At 33.2% G+C, this 17,111-nt stretch overlaps 1 protein-coding gene across 1 annotated transcript in view; it reads left to right on the forward strand.

Annotated features, from left to right (window-relative positions):
• Positions 1–17,111, forward strand: part of LOC106470197 (mitochondrial sodium/calcium exchanger protein-like) — a 42,087-nt gene that overhangs the window by 4,734 nt on the left and 20,242 nt on the right. The window contains exons 3-8 of the mRNA XM_022398806.1: positions 4,329–4,381; positions 9,552–9,609; positions 9,996–10,098; positions 14,454–14,621; positions 15,170–15,328; positions 16,107–16,250. Coding sequence (XP_022254514.1) covers positions 4,329–4,381; positions 9,552–9,609; positions 9,996–10,098; positions 14,454–14,621; positions 15,170–15,328; positions 16,107–16,250 — 685 coding nt within the window. The remainder of the gene's footprint in view (positions 1–4,328; positions 4,382–9,551; positions 9,610–9,995; positions 10,099–14,453; positions 14,622–15,169; positions 15,329–16,106; positions 16,251–17,111) is intronic.

The following is a 17,111-nucleotide window of genomic DNA, read 5'->3' on the forward strand; positions in this document are numbered from 1 at the left end:
ATATATATATATATATATATATATATATATATATATATACATGCACTGAAAATTGTAAAACAACACAGAGAACACAAAAACTCAACTGATTATAATGAGGGAAAGTGGGTTTTCGATATGATACCTTACTTCCTCTTGCATAATATCTTTCCTTTATTTGTGCTGCCCTCTATATGTGCAATTTTTGTTCGCTACTAGCTTTGAGACCTCCACCTAACATCATGTGTTTACATGTGGTTTATATCTGTGTTGTAGCATGCAAATGAACATGCGACAACCCTCCACCAATAGGATTGCAACACACCCTCCTAGTGCAGCTGACTCCCTCTATACTGTACAGCACAGCCACCACTTCTCAATTTGGCACTGTTGTGTAATGATGTGTAATTTTTTTTTTGCTCATGAACTTTTCATATTTAGGCATTTTTCAGTGGAAGTAGGCTACAGAGATATTTAACCTATGCTTCATTGGATGTAGATTCACATCAACTCTTTGATATCTCCTCAGCAAATAAGACCTCTTACTTTCTTGGCTTTTCACTTCTGTAATCTGTTGAAGGAGTTTGTGCAAACTGGTGTGTGTACTACCTCACTTACTTTCTTCCTGCATTTCTTGTTCCGGATATTGACTTCTTCCTGTTACCATTCTATATGCTCTTTATTGACTCTGAATAAGTAAGTTCTCTTTTTATATATCTTATCTTTGCAGTGGCCTATTTCTACATCTCTGAATCCTGTTCAGTGATGAGTGGCACCTGTCTTGGTATACTTAACTTTATATCCACACCATATGACCTTACAGGTCTGTAATGCTTACTGATGAGATTAGGTGTTCCACAAGACTACTAGAGGGTTCTTTGTGGTATCTCGCATCATAAATAAGGCTTGTACCAGACTGTACCAACTCATAGACTATCATGAGTAAAACTGTGTTGGAGTAGTACAGGAGTCCTTACCACTTTCCAGTTCCTAGCTACTGGGGTGGTGGACCATGGAGGCTTCCTCCTGAGTGTTACTGCTTCCACTCAGTTAAGAGTAGGGCAGTGGTGTTATGTCAGTGTAGATGATGAGTACTTTCCTCCTACTGCAGACTGGAAGACAAATTCTTGATACTGCCTGGTTTTGGACAGGATGAATTCGCCACATTCAGTTCACCTCTCTGGCTGGATTTTTATCATCCTACTACTGCCTGGATGTCAGTTTCTAGGAAGTTTGATGTTGGATTAGCATAGGACCAGCCAACATAAGTCTCAAACATGTGATTGGTATGGACCAGACAAAAAATTCCTGATGCTCTCTGGGTTTGGACTGGAGCTGACCCACCATTCCCCAATTGTCAGATTCCTGAGTGGCCTGGTGTTGGTTGTGTACTGGGTCTGCACACATGTGCCATGCTGGATTGTTGGAACAGAAATTGCTTTTCCCTTCTGCCTCCTGAGCTTGAGGTGAAGATGGTTGGGACTCTCTTCCTACTGCAGACCAGATAACAAATACCCTATGCTGCCTGGTTTTGGACTACAGTTAACCTACCAATTATAGTATGACATACTCTACATCATCTGGCACATCCTATTGCTGACTAGACTGGTGTCTTTTCCACCCGATTTTGTAACATGTTATCTTTACAAAGGGTGAAGAGTACACCTTGTACAGATGGGGTGTAGTCTTCCATGAGTGTGACCTTATACATTAGGGTACTTCACTCAATGAGTTCTCTTTGGGTGCCTCCCAAAGAGTGCTCCTCTAGGTAACTTTTTTACCAGCGCCTTCACCTTTTCAATGTGGTATTTTAGCTATTATGTAAGTGGAGGTAAGGTATTATATTGGAAGTTAACATTTTCCTACACTGAAAATGTATTCATCATAGATGCTTATCCCCTCACACTTCCCACCAATCCTCCCCACTTCTGGTGTCTTTTTGTCTAATCTCAAAGTGATGTTTGTTCTCTACAGTATAAAGAGAGTCAGCTGTGCTAGGAGGGTGTGTTGCACCCCTGTTGGTGGAGAGTTGTCACATGCTCACTTGCATGCCACGTTGCAGATATACCAAGTGTAAATAGGTGATATTAGGATGCTATTGGCAAGCAAAAATTGCAATAAAGAGGACAGCACAAATTGAGGAAAACTATTATGTGAGAGTAGGTATCTATTGTAAATAAATTTTCAGTGTAGAAAATGTTAACACCTGCAAATACACAAAAGAAACTAAATACCATGCCATTAATAAAAAAATGATTAAGTAAGCAAAATGTACTAAAAAAAACATGGAGAATAATTTAACTAAAAACTTGCAAAATATGTGTGATAAAATATAATCAGAGAAAAGTCAAATTATCTGTTCTGCTTATTAATAAGAAAGCTTTTTTTTTACAAATCAGAAAGCCAAGTAACTGAAAGAGAACATTTAACAGAAGAGAGAGAGATTGGAAATATTAAAATAGTTATTAGAGAATTATGTATGTTATATTTATTGTGAGTAAGTAACATAAACTGCTATAAAAAGTAATCTCTGACAAGTAATTAGTTTAGTAGGCACAATAAAAACTGATTTCTCTTTACTCAGTAAGCAAGTACATCATACAGTAGGTGGCATATTATCAATCTTTTTATTAAACTATTTGTATGCAGGAATGTTTGTTGCTTCTTGTTGATAATGTCACAGCAATACATCAAAAAATGATGATACAGATAAGAGATTTCATGGGTATCCAAACTCTCAAGTGATCATTTATAGCAGTTTTCCTTTATAAAAAAACAAACTATATCCTAAATATCCCCTTGGAATATAACAACTGAATATATTTGGAATATAAGGCTAATATAGAATATCAAGATATATTCAGAATTTTCAAGATCTGGAAATCCCTTGTACGTAATGGCATTAAAAAACAAAGGAATAGATATCAACTTTGGACACCAGGTCCATTCAGAAGGAGATGTAACAGATGAGAATCCATGTGTCGCAGGCAACAGTATGCAATATATCAAGAAGGATCTCTGTCTGAAAATACAACATAAATTGTGTATAAAAATTTCTTCCACGATGTATCTGTTCAACTATCACATATTTCGCATAGTTGGAGAATGAAACAAGTATTCATGCTATTCCATAAGAAGACAATAAAAATGCCAGATGCATATGGAAATAACTAATCATTTAGTGATTTTAGGATGCTGTATTTTTTGTTTTGTTTTATAATATAGAATAATTCAGGATTTCAAATACAGATTATTCTATTAAGTATAATTTGAACAAAATGGGCATTAATATGAATTCAAAATTAATAGGTTTATATAAAATAATATTAGACCATATTATTTGAATCTCTTGTCAAATATAGTTGTACATACACATTACACTGAAATTGCTTTTCATTGTGAAAATAGGTAGTTTATAAGTCTTCATTAGTAAATATCTTGTTATTTGAAAGTATCTAATTTAATCAACTAATTGTACCTAATGGGAGTCAACAGTAAATTATATCATTGTTGTTTTTCAGTTATGTAAAAGTATGTATATTTAAAATGCAAATAACCATAATTGTTTTTAATTGAAAAAAAGTAGGGAGTAAGAATGTTATTAATGTAAATGAGAAGATTTATTAAGTTTAATTAATAATCTATGCAATCCACTTTATGAGTATTATTCTATTGTAATAGTTCACAATAACTTGTGTAATACATTATTCTGTGTTCCTATCCCTGTGAGAAGTATCACAGAACTTATCAGTTAATGTGTTGGCTGCCACATAATAAATTAAGTATGTATAAAATTGAAAAGGTGCCAAGTAGCAGTTCAGAGTGTCGTGAACTCTTATGCCACAACCGAAATTTGGCTTTGAAACATAATTGTCTGTGTCACACGGTCCATAACTAAAAGTTGGTTGTAATCCACTGGTAGGGCACATGGCAGCCAACATGTTAATGTTGCATAGAGTGTTAAAAAAATTTAATGACACAAAGATTCTGTTGTATGCAGGGGTGAAATTTAAATTTTCAATTAACAAAAAGTGCCAGTACTCATCTGTACTAAACCTAAAATAACTACCAAGATAGATAGGATAGCTAGTAAGTAACTTCTCCTCATGATCTTGTTGCCAGAAAGAACTCATTTCATTTGTTACTTCATTTTAAGAATATTTAATTATTTTTTAGATTCTATGAGTTGTAATATGTCTGCTTTCTGAAAATATGATGGAAGACATTTGGGTTGTATGAAAAGAAGTAGATTAAGAAAGCCAAAGCATTGAGTGCTGGTGAGAATCAGAAAAATTTCACTCCTGGTGGTGTGTAACATCATTTAATCTACTTAATTCATTACTATTTAGGTTGTTTGGGTTATCATCATGTTCATAGGCCTTGGTGTGACAGCAGATGATTTGTAAGTACAATTTTGTATGTGAAGTGATAGTCACATGTATATTTTCTCTGCAAGAGAACAATAAAAATAATAAGAAATTATGCCAAAAATCTGTAAAAAAACTGACAGTTACAACTTATGTTACAACTTACTTTTCTTACAAATGGACTGGGAGGCCTGATATATATTGATTTAGGAGAGGACAAAAAATAGAAAAGAAAGTAACAAGAGCTGATGAGCCCTTGTATTGAGTATAAGGCCTTGTCAACATTGGCTTGCAGCATGTGTGGTTGACATGATTAAAAAAAATCTACTTTTTTGTTTTTAATATTAGTTACACTTCTTAGCAAAAACAACGAATAAGTAATAACTAACGTGTTTATCTTTCAAACTTCAGTGTACATAAAATAGGTTTCTTGTACATATTTATAATAGATAGCAAAAGTGTTTATATTCATACAGTTTACTTCATATTTTACAAATCTTTTTATTCATCAACCAAACAGTTTTACTGGTTTTATATTTTTAAGTTATGCATATACATGTAGAACTTCAATGCTACTTAGATAATTTGGTACTGCAAAATATCAAGTGATGCAAATATGCTGTCCTAACTTGAGAGAGCTTGGTAATACAAGATATCTGGTTAGATAAACATGCTGCCCTAACTTGAGAGAGCTTGGTAATATAAAATATTTGGTCAGGTAAACATGTTATCCTAACTTGAGAGGGCTTGCTAATACAACCTATCTGGTCAGGTTTACCTTTAAAAAACTGGTTGTTACATCACAAAATAGAAGTAAAAATTTAGCATTTATATGGTAATGGCTGTACCTCAAACTTTATTAGTTCATTGGAAAATTCAGAGCAGTAGTTAAAACATTATGCCAGAAGGAAACTATATCTAATTCTTTTACCTTTTTTTTTATATAGCCTCACTTCTCCCAGTAAACAAGTTTTTGATTTTAAAGCAGATTTTTTCAAGAATAAGATTTTGAAACACTACTCCTGTTACACTCATTACACTAATCTCAAATAAGTTTTATATATGATCTGAATAACTTATTTGTTGCATATTGTATCTCTCTTTTTAGTACATACAGTTCTTTTGAAACATCTGGTCATACCTTTTATCATCTCTTAAGTTTAAACTCATACTGTCAGTTATGTTATTTAGTACCTCATTTTTAGCTGTCTTGTAATTTAAATTCCTTTCTTCGTCCATGGGTAAAGATGAAAGTTGTGTTATGTCTGTACTGATACTGGAAATAGTTTGTTCCAATACGACCACTCACACCCATACACAGAAATATATTTTCCTCTTGAAGTCATGCTAATCTGCCTGAGAGACGTGCATGGCATCAGTCTTGGGAAAACTCCCACGTAAGCTTCATGTGAATCATGTGAACTTGGGCTACTGTATGATGACATATCATGCAATAAAACCCTCAACCAATAGGAGTGTGAAAATCCTCATACTTTTCCTTGGCACTGTCACATTCAGACGTGTTTGTCATTGCTGAGTCTTGTCAAAGTTTTTCACTTGAACAGCTTTACTTTGTCTTCAATTTATAGACAAAGTGAATTCTTCTTCTCCTAATATGAGTGGCAATAACACTCACAATGATCAATTTCCATCCAATTCAGAATGTGACAGTCATTGTTCAATGTGTGGTGGGTTCCATGTTGCCACCTGAACCCTTTTCTCCCACTCCTTCCACATATTTCCCTTCACAGAATTTTGAAGCAGAAGTTGAGGAGGATGAAATTGGTGACTTTTTCCTACCTCCTGGCTTTGCCTTGGGTACCTCAGTGTCTTCTGAGGAACTAGTTCAGCCCTCCTCAAAATTTTCCAAAACCTTATAATCTATCTATGTACCACTTTTTCCCTTTCCCCATTGCTTATGATGCTTCTCAAACACTTTTACACAACCATTCCCTTCATAATTTCTTTATTTTTCTTCTCTCCCCTGATATTTCCATTCATGCTACCTCCTTTTTAGAACAATTTCATTTACACAATATTATGCTCTGTCCTCCATGCCTGACATATTCCTACTTACTTGCCTACAGTCACTTTCCTTTTCTAGACCCCTAGTCCTTGGAGTCGCTCTTGCCAGTGTGGAGGGCTGGGCAGATTCTTTGTTGGCTGTTTCTCTGTCCAATGTCTAATTTTCCCATCTTTGTGTTTTTCTTATCACTCTTCTTCATTAACTCTTTTCTATCCATTTTATGACAGAGGCTCTCCACATTTCCTTTTATGAATTTACAGGAAACACTTGAACCCTCCTTTTCTTTTGCCTTGCACATTCAACTTACTCTGTTCTTTCTCTTCTCACTTGGTTCCTTTGTTGTTGGGACCTCTTGGATAGAGGTTCCCTACTTTCCTCTCATGTCTGTTTACCATTCTCCTTCCTCTGTGACCGTTGTTTTGATTTCTTTCTCCATCAGGAGATATTTAGTGGGGTCCCTGACTCCTTAGGATCACAACCCAAAGCTGTTCACCAAAATCTTCCATTTAGTTTTGCATTTGTCCCATTCTCACTCCTCCACATCTGTCCCCTAACCTCATCCCCCCCCCCATCCATTCCTATCTAGTATCCCAGCCTTCTACATGATCCCACCTGATGTCTCTTCACTTTGCTTCTCCTCTTCTCTCCCAACCCTTGTCCTTTTCAGATCCAGCCTACCTTCAATGCTTGTATGGGGCAATTTCAGATCTGTTGGAGAAGCAAATTATATAGCGAGTTCAAGACTTTTCTCTGGGCTATTATACTCATTTCTTCATTGTCCCATAAAAGACTGGGGACTGGCACCCAATCATTGGCCTCTCCTCCATCAATTGTTTTCTGGTTGTTCTCAATTTTGAGATGGAGAGTTTCTCTCTCTCTGCTGGTCTTTCTAGCCAAGCCTTTGGATGATGAAAATAGATGTGTCAGAAACATTTATCCATGTTCTGATAACAACTGCCTCTTGACATTATCTTAGGTTCATCCATGGGAACCAAATCTATCAGTTCTGTGCCCTTCCATTCAGCATTGCATTGGCCCTTATGTGTTTTCAATTGCATTATGTGAGCTTTTGCTTGTCATCTACATGGTCTGGGAATACAGTTTCACTTTTACATGGATGACTGACTTCTCTTTACCCATTCCTAGGAAGAATCCTCAGATCAAACTTACCTTATTCATCATGAAGCTGCCTGTTTGGGATGGCTGGTCAAGATCTCCAAATCATTCCTAACTCCAACCCAGTATGTTGTTCACCTCAAGATACTATTCAATTCTCTCTTTAGTTGTGCATAACATTTTGGCTGGTAGGGAAGGTGATCCTATGTTTTTTCCAATTTCCTCTATCTCCCATATTTATGGATGTTCTGACCCAGACAGATTCCAATGCCCTGTCTGGGCTATTTGTTGCTATCTTTCCCATACTTCTTCCATAAGGGGTTCCCAGCACTGTTTTTTTTTTCATTCCTTGGGATCCTCCCCTACTAGAGACATTTCTTCTTCCACTCTTTCCAGATAGATCTGCCAATTCATCTGGATTGTTTATTCTTCCTTGGGGGTAGATAGTTGGTGACTATTTTGAGTCTCATCTCACCAGATTTTTCACCTGGCCCATTCTTTGGCTGCTCACTATTACTGACCACTTTAAAAGATTCTCTTCGCTTATATGCATACTACCCCCACACTTTTGTTGCCCACTACTTTTGCCATCTAGTTGTCTAGTTTCCTGAAGGACACACACACACTTCCACCAACTACCATTCTTTAATCAACCTTAAACCTTTTAACAGGTCAGTGTCATTGTTTACTTATTCCTTCCTTGCCTGTCTTTCATTTTTGGATCACACTAGGCAGCTAGCATTGCCTCCCAGAGTAAATGTGCCCAAAATCTGCATCAAACCGGGATAATGGAAAGTGCTCATACCATCTGCCCTGGCTCAGTCAGTGTACACTGTGAGACCACTGGAGTTATATAGCATTCCAGTCTGATCTGGACTGTACCCATTTCATGGACTATTATGTAAAAAGTCTGCACCAGAATTGTGCACCTGCCTGGTACTCTGCCTAGTTCTTGCTGGCTTTTCAAAATAATAGGGCATTTTGGTTTCCCATTGCACTGTCACCACTAACAGACCTTTATGGTAGGTCTCCCCTATGAGAATTTTCAACTCCCCTTCGAGTGGAGATAGTAGACTTTTGCCATTTACCAGCTCCATGGGGCCTGTAGTATCTGTTAGTTGAGTGGTGGTTATAAAAGTATCCACACTAATTGTGAAAATTGTCATCCTCCTGTGACTGGCAAGGAGCCCAAAGTGCCTGATGGTAGAAAAGCTCTGCATGGATACTTAGAACAAGTGCCTTTCTCCCATGGTTGGTTTTGACCTGTGGAGACTGATGGTTGAGGAGGTATGCTCATAAGGTAAAGTTTGAATGAACCCCAACCTCACTAGACCTATTAGCAATCTGATATCTCGTGTTCAAGTACTTCGATAGTCATGTAACTATTCTGCCTTTTGCCTTTTCTAATCCTACTCACAGGTGAAGAGTATACCCTGGATGAGATGAAATATGCGGCCTCTCACAGAGGGTGTCCCTATAGAGTTCCTGCCATAGGCTTCCTTCAGATACTTGCTGAAGAGAGTTTATCTAGGTAACTTTTGCACCAGTCCCTCAACCATATCAATGTGGGATTCTAGCTTTCTATGTACAGAGGTGAGTGACCTGATTACATTTTCCTTAATTGAAAATGTATTTCTGATAGATACTTGCCTCCATACACATTCCCACCAATCCTCCCCACTTTCCCGATGCACCTTTATTCATTGCCTTATCAAAAAATGAGGATTTTCATGCATGAATATACAGGATACATTTGTGCAAGAAGGTGTGTTGTACTCCTACTGGTGAAGGGTTTTGCTGCATGATATGTCATTATGCAGTAGTGCAAATTCACGTGATTCATGTGAAGTTTAGGTTGGAGTTTTCGAAAGGCTGGTGGCATGCAATTCTTTCAGGCAGATTAGCGCAACTTCAAGAAGAAAATAGCTTTTTGTGTATCAAGTTATCTGTGGGAAATATTTTTTCAGATAAGAAAGATGTTAACTTTCTCTTCATCAATGAAGCGATAAGTATTTTTATGTATAGTATTTGTTCTAATTCTGTATTTTCACTGTCTGTCGCAGCCTGTGTCCTGCTTTGATCGTAATTTCCAAAACACTTGGTTTGTCACAGAACGTTGCTGTATCCTTTTTTTTTTGTTAGTAAATGATATCAGATAGATAAACAATACTGATAGGGCTTACATGTGTATAACAGTAAAGGATGCAAACATATGTAAATTTAATTTTTTTGCAGTTTATTTAAGCTGTATAAGTGTAAAGATTTGCAGTTTTTGTTTTGATAGATATGTAGGAATAGTTCTAAGAGTATATTCATGTTAACAAAAATGTTCCCTAATGCTTTTTGTTTAATGTAAAATAGTAATGATGATTTTTAAGTAATTACAAAATAGTAGTAAACATCAATAAATATGAAGAACCTTTATCAGTGTCATTGAATAATTTTGATTATACTACAATAGTAATGAAAAATACCTCTTAAAAAGTATTTCTTAATGAGCTGGAAAGGGAGTGACATTTTTGGCCTTAGGAAATGGTGCCCCAGATATTTTTTCATCTCTTGCTGGCATACAGCAGCAAAGACCTCAGCTGGTGATTGGAGCATTGTTTGGTAATTAAGTTTGCTTCCTGTATCAGCATTTAATATTAATATTTTTTAAGATAGCTTCTTTTGTAGTTGTATTTTATGAGTGTTGTGTGTGTGCATATGTTATGATTTTTATGTGAAATATCTTTTTAAGAGATTCGTAATTCAGTAAAGAATTTTCAAAAATAAACTCTGTAATTATATATATTTCAATGTCTTTTCAAACTAAATTTGAAACTGTTATGAAAACAGTTTCACAAAAAAATAACTATAGTTTGAATACTGTTTTATGGTGTAGTTAAATGTTACTGATTTTAAATGATAATATTAAATGTCTTTGAAATTGTGGTTTCAGCTTTTTATATATATATATATATAAAATAGTTTATTATGTTGTTAAACCATCCTTTTTTTTACCAAAATTTATAAACATGTTTAGATATCTAATTAGCATTCAGGGCTCTACATTAACTTTTTGAGTGACTAGACCAAATAGTCTAGTCACTATAACAGGTCACTGACCAATGGTTAGTCCCACAAAAAATGTTTAGTAAATAAAATAGAAATATATATACAAAACACATTTTTTCTAGAGTTGTCATCTGCAAATATACATATTTTCAATATTGAACTTTTGTAAATAACTACAGTAGAACCTCAATTAATGGGCACCTTGAAACAACAGACACCATGCCATTAAGGGCAGACCTTTTCAGTCTGTCTCTCTTTTTTCTACTATTTGTAACCAAAATATATCTTGTAATAATGGGTACCTCGATATTCTCGATTAATGGCAGTGTCTTTAGTCTCTTTCTCTATACAGGCACTCCATAAAGCAGGCAGTTATATTTGTATGCTTGTATGGTATACTGCTAAATTCTAAACATCCCAGAAGGATGACCAATATTCAAACACTTGCATTGTTTATTGGATCAGCTCCAAACCACATACTGTAATATATGTTTTCATAGATTAAAAGGAGCAATCATATTACTGTGGGGAATTCTTATTGTAAACACTGTAGGATATATAAGCTGATAAATTCCACATCGTGTTCTTGGAGAAGAAGTCAAGTCAACTTATTTCTGTGCACATGATTTGTTGCTCTCAAGGGTATCGTATTACGGTGTCATGTAAACAGTCTAATGACACAAATGGTGATTTGTTGTTTTATTTTCAGCAGATTTCTACTTAAGTCATTGACAGTAAAATAAATACAGAAAATAAATGTTTAGCTGTTGAAACTCTGAAGAGAAGTACTTTGACACTTTGTGACCAATAATAAAGAAAAAAGGGCACAGCTAATCCACTCCCTGAGACCTCCTGTTGACAATGCTCCATGCCATGGCAATGTGCAACTTACGAAAACCTGTGTCCTGTATACACCAAACAAAATGAAGGAGCCTTAAAATTCAGAAATTTAGTACAGTCAATATGGAATACAGCTTTGCATGACTCATTTTTGATATTAAGGGCACCTTGCTATACAGGGAATTTTGATAGTCTGAAGGGTGTGCTTAATGTCTAGGTTTTACTGTATTAAGCAATATTTAATACATAATTAAATACTGTAAGTATAATGTACATATCCACAGAAAAAGAAAATACTTTTTGATTAGCTGTTCAGTTACTTCCTTTTCTTCTTTCAGAAATAAACTTGAGCATGCTGAGTTGGAGGAATTAATATCACCATTTTATCTCGAAAAATCAACAAATCAAATGTGTATACTAAAGTCATAAATAAAAAAGATACTCAGTTCTAAGTCACAAGCTCCATTACTTTAGTGTGCCACATTGGCAACCAGTCCAAATGCACTTCTTACTTGTTATGGGGGTTTAAAGTCATCCCTTGGCATCACAATGCACAAACACATTCCAAATGTAAAATATTTCTTCTGTTTATGTTGATTGTGTTTTGTTCTGTGTCAGAAGTAAGTGAAATTAAATTTTTCACTATTGTACTCTTTTTTTTTCTCTTCTAAAGTTTCAAATAGGCTTTTGCATTTTAATGTACATGTGGGTATGAGTACATACATTCTTGACACCAACTTTTGGACAACTTGTTCTGTCAAAAAAATAATAAATTAGGTGCCATTTTTCACTTTCTCTGCATTTCCTTTTGTATTATAAATTATATAATATCATAATAAAAACTGTGAAAATAGCCTTTTGCTGTTATTTTTCATGAACTTTAGAAACCTCTTATAGTACTAAGCAGGTGAAAAAAGCACAAAATATCTGATAATCACTAGTAGTGTTAATCCCATGAAAAACAACATCTAGATAAAAATTAACATATTTCATTCTAAAGCTGGTAACTTAAAGTACTACAGATGCAAAGTACTGTTCACAAATAGATTAATATAAATAATATGGTATCATAAAGTTGTTTTTCTTTATTGTTCTTTTTTCTAATTGGTTTTCACCAATTATAGAACTTCTAATGAGTGTATTGCAAGTGTAATTATTAAAAGATTACCCAAACTGTTGAAAGTAATTTACATGTATTATATGTACACCTGATATATGTGTAATGAATAAATGTTTGTTTTATGTCCTTTCAATGTGCTTGTTGTATTCTTTGTTCTTTATGTAAACCTCCTCAAATTGGTGGCTTATCAGCCTTACCCACAACTGCATAAAAATATTCAGGAAGTAAATACATTTATTTGTAATGAGTGAAAGTCACACCCACAACTCACAACCAATATAGATGTTACATTTACAATAGGAGCAACAAATCCTTAAGAGGTTATTTTAGCAGTTACCAAGAAATACACAATATTAAGAAAAGCCAAAGCTGGGTTTAAATCAGTTGAATTGATGGAGTATTTTTTAAGAAGGAAATAAACTAAACAACTGGTCAGTCACTTCAATCCTTAATGATTCTATAGGCATACTAAAGAATTTACATCACTAGATGAAGCAAAAGATCGATTTAACTTACACACCATGATAAAAATTAACACATTTCACTCCTGGTATTCAGGATGTTGGTAATTTTCCATGTGGAACCAAAACAATAATTATAACACATAATTCTAACTTTGGCTCAACTATTTTTTTGTACAATACTCTGACGTTTTACTAATTCTTATTGTTCTTTAATTTGTCAGACTTGGCACACTTTTCTTAATATGGTGTTTATACCCCCCCCCCGGGTGAGCCTAGAATACAGGCCATTCGACTTCCATCCTGCACATGTTCTTCTAGCATAGCATCTGCTTTCTAGGACTTAAGTTTCCTTTTGTGATCTCATTACTTCTTCACTTCTGAACTCTTTCCAGACATAGTATGTGCTATCTCATCCAATCCTTAACAATTGTTTCTTAAACATTTGTTTCCAATGGTTATATAAACCATGGATGTTTCTTCTCTAATGTTTCAATCTTGGAATTTTCCTATAAGGAAGCATCTTCTCATAATCTGAATTTCTCCATTACCTGACTTGGTTATCCAGCATGCTTCATTGCCTTCGATTTCTATTCTATGGCATTCAGTTCACTATGATTATTTCTAACCAATTTTTACCAGAAACTTGTTAGATAACTAAGACACTTACTATCAGCCAGTTGTTTTAAAAAGAAAAAAAAGTACACTTGACAGTTGTTTCTTAAAGCTGATTCAGATTTTTCTCTCTATTTTCAAGTTAAGAAAGTATTGTTGCAGTTAAATGCCATTACAATGGTGACAAGTATTAACCATAATTTTTTTCAAGACCACTGGACTTTTTCTTCTTTTGATTTTCATTTGTAAAATTAAATACTAAAAGAATTCATTGGAAATTCTGAAAATACAGAACCTAAATTTTATTTTGAAAGTCATTACCAGTATCTTTCTGTTAATAATGATAAACAAATTCAAGGAAAGAAATGTTAATTTTCTGTTTCACCTGTCTAGTTGCAAATGATAGGGTGAGGAAATGTAGTAATGTAATTTTTTCATCTCCTTTGAAAAGGATTTGAACTCGGGACCTCTCGTGCATCAGACAAGTGCTCTACAAATTGAGCCAAAGGGTTAACCCACTAGCAATTGTTTGTAAGCACTTTTTAACAAGTCACAATAGTACAGAACCACTTCCCCCGAATCTGACTAACTTCTCTCAGGAAACTATTCATGTTGAGCTCTGAATGTATAAAGTATCTATATCTATATAATGTGTATATATATTACTAAATATTTCAGATATATTAACAGTAAGTTGGAGTAAAAATTTATGAGAATATTGTAAATTTAGAATTAAGTTGGCAAATTAATGATAACTGATTCAGATGCATTAACATTGTTCTTAATAAAACACAATATAAGTTATAATTGTTTATGTTTTAAAATTTCTTTTAATTTATATGAAAAATCAGACTAATGATGCTCATTTCTAGGTGCTGGTATATTTGTGACCACTGTGGTAGCTGGCTCTGTCTGTTTAAGCCAAGAATTTACTGCAAAGCATTTTTCTTTTCTGAAAGACATGGTGTTCTACTTAGGTGCTACTTACTGGGCATTTTACTTATTTAGTAAAAAAGAAATAACATTAATAGATGCCACTGGTGAGTTTTTGTCAGAATAAAAGTTGTTTAGATTCTAAATGTATTTGTGTGTAATCAGTTGATGTTATATTTTCAACTGCATCTTAAAGATCATCTTGTGTTTGTTCAGTCAACTGTGGCATATACATCAGACTCATTGCGCAAATTTATAATGTAAGAATATTCAACAATTTGTTAGACATTTTGGAGAGAATATGCTGCAGAAGAAATAGCATGTAGTATTCATAATGATGGTATAAATGAATTGTGAATGTAGTTGGTTCATAATTTAAAAAATTGCCACTGTTGAATAAAATCTGCAAGTTTGTATTTTAATTAGTTGAAAGTAAAAAATAAAGACTTCTGCATAATTTAATCTAGTTTTAAAATGTTTATAATATTCATTTTACAATATGGTTCTAATGTACTATATAAATAATGTAATTTACAGTTTTGTTTTGAGTAAAATTTTTATGAATATCTTTCCTAAATTATTTATGAGAAAAACCACAAAGTTATTTATCTTTTAAATGATACTATTTAACTAACACAAAAATGTGTTTTCTCAGGATTTTTAGTGCTGTATGTTATCTACATTACTGTTGTCATTGTGGGCCAAATAATTTATCAGAAGCTTAAAAAAAGACAAAGAGATAATGCCATCATAAATCAAGAAGAGGTTTCTTCAGTGTCCAGCATGCAGGATGATATGAATAATAGACAACCAGGTAATCTTTCACATTATTATGTTTCATTTCCCTTGGTCTGTATGAATATTTTTTGTAAAGAAGTAAAAAAAAAATATTCAAATGTTTCTAAAGAAAAATGATTTCTCAAGTATTACCATAGATAACATGATATATAATACATTGGATAAAGTTGATAATTGGAAATAAAGTTCAAAGTTCCTAAACAAAAAAATATTTATTTTATTAGTTACAGGTAAACATATATATAATGTAAACAATTTTTTACAGGGCCTATCCACAAATTGATGTAACAGTTGTTTTTAAACCTAAGAATATAATATAATATTTTCTGTTCTAAAGATAGAATTTCGTACTTGAAAACATTTATATGAATTTAGTTGTTTTAGATGTAATTCTAGCTTTAAAGGTTTGATCAATAGGTGGTTAGAAATGTGCAAATTTAGTAATTAATAATAATTTGAGTATATTTGTATGTTTTAAATTCTTGCTGGAGGATGTGGCAAGAAAAATTGCATATGAAAGAGGCTATTGATTAATAAACTTGAAAGGAATGGTTTTCAAAACTAAATTGTCAGTAAAGTATGAGAATTATGTTTTTTCATAAAGTATATGACTTTATTTTTAGTGAATATGCTTTGAATTTAATATAAGTGCAATATTGTAAGTAAATCATTTTTGGAAATTTTAGCTCATTTAACAATCATGTTACAGCTATATCTGTATGGTTTTAAGTAATCATTTTTGTTAATTTTCATCATTCTTACTTTTTTGTCTAATCGAACAAAAATTATTTTAGATGTTTCTTTTTCACGTACATCATCTGTGGATGAGAATCAATATAGCCATTCCCTTGTTGGATCACATCTTGAGCATTTTATTTCTCAAGTTATAAACACTGCACAAACAGATGAAGAATATGAAAATACTGGAGAATCAATGGGTAAATAATTACTAAGGATATGAAATAGTGAAATTTGTTTCAGATGTAACAAGTTACTAATTCAGGTTCTGGAATAGCTAATGAATGCAATAATGAATTAGATCTCTCAGGAAGTGAAAAATTAGCTGAGTGAATTTGGAACTGCCATTGTTAACTGGCTTGTTTTTAAAAGAATATGCAGATGTTTTATGTTGGCTTAATTAAAAGATGTTTATGATACTTTCTTAAAGATCAACCAAGAAATTAAAATTATAATAATTATTGTGTTTAAGTAGTATTTCACACTTTTAAAGATATGTATATTTATTTCTTTCTACCAAACTGAGTCAGATATTTATTGGGTTTTTAAGTCGCAGATAATATTTTTAATATTACCTTTAGTGAAAAGAAATAGTAATATAATCAGTCAGGTAATGTTTACAAAAAAATTAAACAATTTTTTATCTTTCATCAATAATTACACAGTTAAAAACAATTAGTCTTTAGGCTACTATTAATTATTATTATAAGAGCTCCTTGCACTACAGTTTGAATTTGACTGCATTAATATTTTTGTCAAAACAAAATTTAAGTGTTCCAAGAAAAAAATTAGAGTTTGATGTACTAGAGTGATGTAGATTTCAAAGTAGTTTTTTTGCCACAAATAAAATATCAATTTCTTTCTGGTTCTAGAATGTTTACATTTGCTTTTTGTGTATAGGATGTGTTTATAGTAATTTTTCAGACATTGTTTTGGAATGTGGAGTATTTCATTCAAATGTAGTTCAGTTTTGTTTGTTACTCATTAAAGAGTAATTTTGTGTTGCAACACTACCTATTAAAAATCTGAACTAAAAAGTTATTTACTCTATTTAATTTTTA

This window comes from Limulus polyphemus, unplaced genomic scaffold (genome assembly GCF_000517525.1).
Source record: "Limulus polyphemus unplaced genomic scaffold, Limulus_polyphemus-2.1.2 Scaffold3872, whole genome shotgun sequence".
Classification (NCBI taxonomy): domain Eukaryota; kingdom Metazoa; phylum Arthropoda; class Merostomata; order Xiphosura; family Limulidae; genus Limulus; species Limulus polyphemus.